The 7,185-nt window shown below is 42.1% G+C and overlaps 1 protein-coding gene across 1 annotated transcript in view; it reads left to right on the top strand.

Moving 5' to 3' along the window:
* Positions 1-3,668: 3,668 nt before the first annotated feature.
* HIF1A (hypoxia inducible factor 1 subunit alpha) overlaps positions 3,669-7,185 on the top strand; it is a 46,305-nt gene continuing 42,788 nt past the window's right edge. Inside the window, exon 1 of the mRNA XM_037031774.1 lies at positions 3,669-4,063. Coding sequence (XP_036887669.1) covers positions 4,029-4,063 — 35 coding nt within the window. The 5' untranslated portion in view covers positions 3,669-4,028. The remainder of the gene's footprint in view (positions 4,064-7,185) is intronic.

Raw genomic sequence — 7,185 nt, 5'->3', positions numbered from 1 at the left:
GGTATTTTTCACCATTTCCTTCCACACTGCACTTCCATCTGGCTTCCTTCAAAATTCTCTCTTTTATTTTCTGCAGTTTGAATATGATATATTTATGAGTTTTTTTGTGGAGGCAGAGGGGGAGGTATTTATCCTGCTTGGTGTTCTCTGAGCTTCCTGGATCTGTGGTTTGGTGTCTGGGATTAATTTTGGAAAATTGTCAGCCACCATTTCTTCAAACATTTCTTATGTTCCTCTCTCTCTTCCCTTTCTGGTATTCCCATTACAGTTTTATAATTGTCCCACAGTTCTTGGATATGTCCCACAGTTCTGTTGTATCTTTATTAACTTTTTTCTTTACACTTTAGTTCTAGAAGTTTGTATTGATGTATCTTCAGCATCATTCATTCTTTCCTCAGCTGTGTCCAGTCTACTGAAAAGCCTATCAAAATCATTTTTCATTTCTGTCACACTGATTTTCATTTCCAGCATTTTCTTTTAATTCTTTCTTATAGTTTCCATATCTTACATTACTCATCTGGTCTTATATGCTGTTCACTTTTTCCATTTGAGCCTTTAGCATATAAATCATTATTCACTATTTTAAATTTAGGTGTGATAATTCCAAACTCTCTGCCATATCTAAGTCCAGTTTTGATGTTTTGTTTATCTTTCCAGACTTTTTGTTGTTGTTGTTGTTGTTGCTCTTCTGTTTTTTGCTTTTTAGCGTGTCTTGTAATTTTTTGGTTGAAAGGCAAATATATTGTATCAGGTAAAAGGAACTTAGGTAGACAGGCCTTTAATATAGTCTTAAGTGTATCCAGCTAGGAGTTAGGCTGTGTTTTTGTTTACTGCAGCTGTGGTGTCTGAAGCTGAAGTTTACTCTAGTGGCCTTGTTTTTGCTCCTCTTGTCTTTGGATGTCCCCAGTGACTCTTTCAATAGGGTCTGATGCTTACAGTTCTTTTAGCTATAATCCCTGTTATTACAAAAAAAACCCCTACTGTTGTGGTGTTATGAAAAGGTGTGGGAGGAGGGACAGCATTCTAGCGTCCTATGATTAGGTCTTATTCTTTCAGTGAGCCTGAGTTGAGTATTTCCCTCCTCCCATGCTGAAGGCTCCAGAGGGCTGGAATTGGGTGTTTCCCTTCCCCTCTGATAAAACAGTTTCCCTTGAGGGAAGAACAGATGGCTCTGGGCATATTTCAAAGGGTTAGTTTTCCCCTCCTCCTAAAAAAAAGGAAGAGGGGTTTTTTTTGGTTTTGTTTTTTCTCAGATTTTCACAGTGACACTCTGTTACAGTTCCTGGAGGTAAAACTCAGAAAACCTGTGGGGACCCTCTAAGGCTGAGCCCCCTTGCAGTTTTTAACTCAGGCTAACACAGAACCTCCAGCAGTGCCTCAGTTACAGTTTAAAGTGTTCCAACAGATACTGGCTCCCCGCAAGTACAGTTTAAAGTGACCATGGTGTCAGCAGCTGACTCCCACTCCTGGTAAATTGTGATCCCCCAGTAAGCTGCGGTTCTCCATTTCTCCAGTTTCAGGGCAGGAGTTTTCCCTGTCACCTCAATGCTCTCTGATGATCTAAGGAGAGTTGTTGCTGTTAGGTTTGTTTAGTGTTTTTTTTTCTTTTTGTGATAATGGGAGCTCCCAAACTCTTTACATTTTGGACCAGAAAACAAAAATCCCTTTGTATTTCTTTGTAAATTTATGCTTAAAATGTCTGTCATAATTATAAAGTACTAGTGCCAAATTTTGAGTCTATTCTTATTCTCTATAAACTCAGATACATATTTATTTTGTTTCAATCATTGAAAAAAAGGATTTTTAACATCTTATTCTTTCATTATCTTCTAAGCAGTTTCCATCTAGGTGATATACACTCCGTTGTTGTTCTTGAACTAGAATAGGACAAAGGGAGGGGAGTGAAAACTAAGGGTGATAATACCCCCCAAATCATTTACTGACCACTAGGATTTCTTACATAGTTTGATAACATTCTAAATTATCTGAATCTGTTGTGTTTCAGTCTTTAAAAAACTCGGTGGCCTATATCATATAGTAGTAATCCAAATTTCAAGTTTAACTTGCCTCCTCTTGAGTCACTGCCCATAACCAATTGACCCTTGGCCTGTATTCCTACTAAATATGGGTTAAGAGTCAATTGAGTCATCTGCACATAATCTTTCAGTCTACTTAGTTCTGCAAAGTGGGTTAGAGTAAAATTTGAACACTTACAAAGACTTGAAAGTGATTGAATTAGGCTGTTTAAGTTTTATTTACATTGTAGCAACCTAAATACATTTATTAACAGTTGATTTAAAGAGGATGATTTAAAAATTTTCCCATAGAAAATTTTGCCTTTTAGTTTTTTAAACAGATCGATTCAGTTTGGGAATACTATTTGCCTCCTTTGTAATTATGTGAAAGCAAGTTGGTTGAATATTACTGCTTTTCATGTCCATGTGTGTATGTATGTATATACATACACACATAAGTACCATTTTTAATATATTTTTGAAAAGGCAAATGGAACTATGGGGCAAATTTAATGAATGTTCAGAAATATCTTTTGCTGATTGAACTATTCTGCTTTAAACTTTTGAAATGCTTAAAAAATCTAAATGGCTTAGATTTGCTATTACAAAATGCTCAGTTTTTTTGATGTACTAAGTATTGCACACTTATGCTATACTCAGTGGTCAGAGAATTTCTTACAAGTGTAATGAGAAAGGAAATGATTAAATATGTCTGCAACCATGCTTTTATGAGGGTGAGAGTAATGTGGGCAGTTCTGAAATAGAGAATAGCAACAAAAAAGTAAAATAAAAGTCTACCTAAAGCTACTTTTACTACTCTGTCCCTGAAATTCTGGTTTATGCTATTTAATAAAGGCCACTTACATCTGTTTGTAAGTGCTTAAAATAATTTCAGATTAGAAGATTCCCCTGCTACCTTAACTATTTCCTTAATACTTCCTTCCTATATGAGGGGTTTACACATAGAGGAATTTATATATATATATATATAATATCTATATCTATATATATTATAAAAATATATATATATTTGCTTTCGCTCAGTAATCAAACTTCACCACAAAAACTTGGTGGACAAGGAGAGTACCCTTGTATTCTCTCTGGCAGAGTGTGGTCGGTGACCTGACCCGTACCTGGCCAGAAAGACCCCATTGTAAAACATCTGAACAAAGAGATCAATGAGTTTGCTGCCATGACTCGAGAAGTCTGCGGTTTTGAACTGGGACTGGATAGAGCCGGAGGCAAACATGCACAGCACAGCCTCCGAAGAGAAAGAGAGCGGGACACTTGCTCTACCGAGAGCAGGAAATGTGATGCAAACTTCGGACCCACAAACTGAAATCCCTTCTCAGCAGCGCCTCCCACTCAGCCACTGCCTTCCCAGAGGAGAGTCCCCAAACCAGGTTGGCCACACCCCTGATCTTTTCTCTTTTCTCCGCAGCTGCACACAGATGAGCACGTGAGCTCGGTAGCTCGTCCCAGCTGTGCCTCAGCTGACCGGCTCCTGATTGGCGGAGATAGACACGGGCTGGGGTGGGGCCTGGTCTCCTGTGTCCCTCGCCATTGGCTTTCAGGGAACCCGCCTCCCCCTCAGGTGAGGAGGGTTTTCGGGAGCGCGCGCAGCGCTCCGCGGGCGGGCGCGCCCCCGACACTCTCCTCCCTGCTGGCCTGCGCGCCCCCGAGCGCGCCTCCGCTCCTGCCCGCCCCCTGCCGCTGCCTCTGCTCCACAGTGCACAGAGCCGCCTAGTCTGAGGGGACGCGAGGATCGCCTTCGTCGTTGCTTGAGCCAGTCGTCGGGCCGGGCCTTGACAAGCAGCCCGAGGGAAGGCTCTTCTGAGCCCAGCCTGGAGTCCTGCGATTGCCGCCTGCTTCTCTCGCTTCAGATCTGAAGAGGGGTTTCGCACCTCTGGACGTGCCTCCTCTTCTCTCCCCGCGTGTGGAGGGAGCCAGCGCTTAGGCCGGAGAGAGCCTGGGGGGCGACGACCGTGAAGGCATCGCAGTGACCGACTCGCCATGGAGGGCGCCGGAGGCGCGAACGACAAGAAAAAGTAAGCCCTTGCCCTCCGCCGGCTCACCGTGTGCCCGCCACCCCGGGCTCGAGGGCCGGCCTCGGCGCTCCGGGGGGCCGTCTTTTTGTGTCTGCCTCTTCTCCCCTCCCCTCCCCTCTCTCTCCCCCAACCTCGCGGGCCGGGTTCCCCCTCTGTCCACGTCGCCATCTTGTTGTGGGGGGCGGGAGACGCATCAAAAGCGCTTTCTGGGGCCTCGGGCTGGACGCGGCTCACTCTCCCCGGCCGCCGGGACCTCGCACCGCCCTTCTCGTCGTGCTCAAAAAGCCAGCGCGCCCTGTGCCCCCGTTCGGGTGGACTCCCCCTAGCCTGAAACCCCGGGAGAAAAAGGAGCCGCAGCTCGAACATCGCGGTTTGCAGCGAGCTTCCGCTCCTTCCCGCCCCCGTTTCTCCGGTTCCGTAGAAAACTCGGCCGGGCGGACCCTGCTCGCAGGTCCTGGCTTCCCGTGGGCTCGCGGCCCTGGGTTCCCGACCGGGGAGCTCGCGTGGTGCGATGCGATCCTGCCCTGAGCAGTCCAGCCGCGGCGGGTGTCTGCCTTTGTGCACTGGAGATTTGCCGCGATGGCCTGAAGATGCTAACTTTTTAGTTTGCACGTGCAGGTTTTGGTTTGTTTTAATCGCCTTGAAAAAGTTGCCGAGACTGAGTCGGAGTAACGGGAATTTGGAGAAATAGTAACATTTTAAAGAGGACATCAGAATTGGGTACTTGTGTTGTCTCTCACCTGTCATGAGAGCCAAGACGTTACAAATGAACTTGTGCCTCATTCTGGGAAGTATTTTAGTGAAAATGTAGCGGTTTTTTCTATTTAGGCGAACATTTTTAATGAGATTGAAAAAAGTATGTGATCAAAGCAGTATGTGATCAGTGCATTACTAAAATTTTTAGAGTCTCATTTTCCTGATGTTGAAGTATATTAAAAGAAAACCTTCACAGTATATCCGAAGAAAATAATCATTGTTAGAACTTAACGTAAGTTAAAAAAAAACAAACCTGGAAGGTCTAAGTGGTATATCACAAGATTAAGAATCATTAGTTGGACGGGTGGAATCGAGTGGCCCTGCACTCCACGTACACAGTTTGATACACTTTGGTATTTTAGCCTTTGAGGAAATCATTTTAAGGAATTGAAGACTTACAGTAAGAGTTATGGTTAGTACAGTAGATTGGCTTTACTGTTAAGTCTTTCTGCTCTTCAAGGAGAGATTAATGTTCCTAATCAGTATCAGAAGATAAACCTCTTTATGTTCTTGCTATTTTGTAGGTCCCTTTTTGGTCCTTATTCAGTAGAGTGGTGAATTCTCAGTTTGTGTACACCAGGGAAGAAAGCATTTATAAAATTCAAAAAGTGACTAAACAGGTTTAGACTTAATTCCAAGAGTTACCAGTAATAAATTGCAATTAATTTTGCAGAAATGATTACAGTGCTTTTGATGAAATGATGTGGCTGTGATATTGTAAACCTAAGGCAGATTACCTTTGTATGGTGCCAATTTTCTGTCCTTTTTATATGCTGAATCATACATAATACTGTATATCAAGTTATGCACCAATCACTTCCTTTTTGTAGGCAGTATTGTACTCATTTCTCCTTTGCAATTCGTCAGCTGAGAATGTCATAAGCAGCTTTAATATAAATGAATTAATTAGGTACTGTACATCACCCCAAGTGTAAACTAGTTCTTAGATTTTCCTCAGTCCCATCTGTTAGTTCAAAATTTTTGTCATTTGAAAATTTAGCAAATTTGGGTCAGTTGAATCATATTTCTTAATATAGAGGTTCTTAAAACTGAAAAATTAAGCTAGACATTTAAATGGTGGCTGTTCAATTCTTGGATGCTGTTAAAGATTTTGGGGATTTGTCCTTTTCTAAGCAGTAATTTTTAAATTTTTTGTAAAGATAACAGATTGTGGGGCAGGGGTTTTCTTTTTCCTTACATTTTAAATGAGACACCAGAATTTGGGCAAGGGACACAAAATTGTCTTTTTTAATGAAAGTCTGCCACTTTGGCTGGTGTGCCTCAGTGGATTGAGCACTGTCCTATGAACCAAAAGGTCGCTGGTTCGATTCCCAGTTTTGGCACATGCCTGGGTTGCAGGCCAGATCCCCAGTTGGGGGTGTACAAGACGCAGCTTACTGATGTTTCTCTCCATCACATTGATGTTTCTCTCCCTCTCTTCTCATCTCTGCAAATAAATAAAATCTTTTTAAAAATGATTTTAAAAAAGAAAACACTAAAGAAAGTCTAGGAAACTTATAGCTGAAGGATTGGAAGAAATCACAACAGAGGATGGGGAGGGGTGGTTAGAGTAGATGTAATATAGAGCCTTGGATGTTGATTCCTTAGGGATAGGGGCTGGCTTTAAGAGCACACTGATACAGATTTTTAGATTTCAGAGAAATGTCAAAAGGTCCCCTGTTTGGTTTCAGGTTTCAGACGATACTTTTTCAGACTTTCTAAAACAGTTAATGGGTCATTAAAGTAAAATCTCTGAGAATGAATATTTCTTAAGTTCCTCTTTAACTTAGGTCATTAAAAGTCAAGAAGCTCTCTATCTAGTTTATTAGTAATTGTTTTCTTGTTAGATTTTTACTTTTTAAAATAACTTATTTATTTTTAAAAGATTTTACTTATTTATCTTTAGAAGGGAAGGGAAGGAGAGAAGGAGAGAAATATCAATGTATGGTTGCCTCTCACGCGTCCCCTGCTGGGAACTGGCCTGCAACCCAGGCGTGTGCCCTGACTGGGAATCGAACTGCGATTCTCTGGTTCGTAGGCCCGCGCTCAAGATTTTTACCTTTATTTCTACTTGTTTGAAGACCTGCATGCCTGGTGGGTAAGAGCATAGGATCTTGAGCCAGACACTTCTGAGTTAGAGTCCAGTCTTTTCACTTTGTTAGCTTTGTGAGCTTGGGCAAATTACTGAATGCCTCTGAGTCTGTGTCCTCTTTTTGAAATGATGATAATAACAGCAGCCAAATTAACAGTTATTGTGAAGATTAAATGAATGAAGATTATGCCCAGTGCCTGGTTTAGGAGTCTTGGTAACTTTTGAAAATGAGCGTTTAAACTAGAACCTGTTAAAGTTCTAGTTTAAACTTCCA

The sequence above is a fragment of the Sturnira hondurensis genome, unplaced genomic scaffold (assembly GCF_014824575.4).
Source record: "Sturnira hondurensis isolate 20B ecotype Veracruz unplaced genomic scaffold, ASM1482457v3 Scaffold0021143, whole genome shotgun sequence".
Lineage (NCBI taxonomy): Eukaryota > Metazoa > Chordata > Mammalia > Chiroptera > Phyllostomidae > Sturnira > Sturnira hondurensis.
Note: the sequence above shows the minus strand (reverse complement) of the source record. Positions and strands in the feature narration are given on the sequence as shown.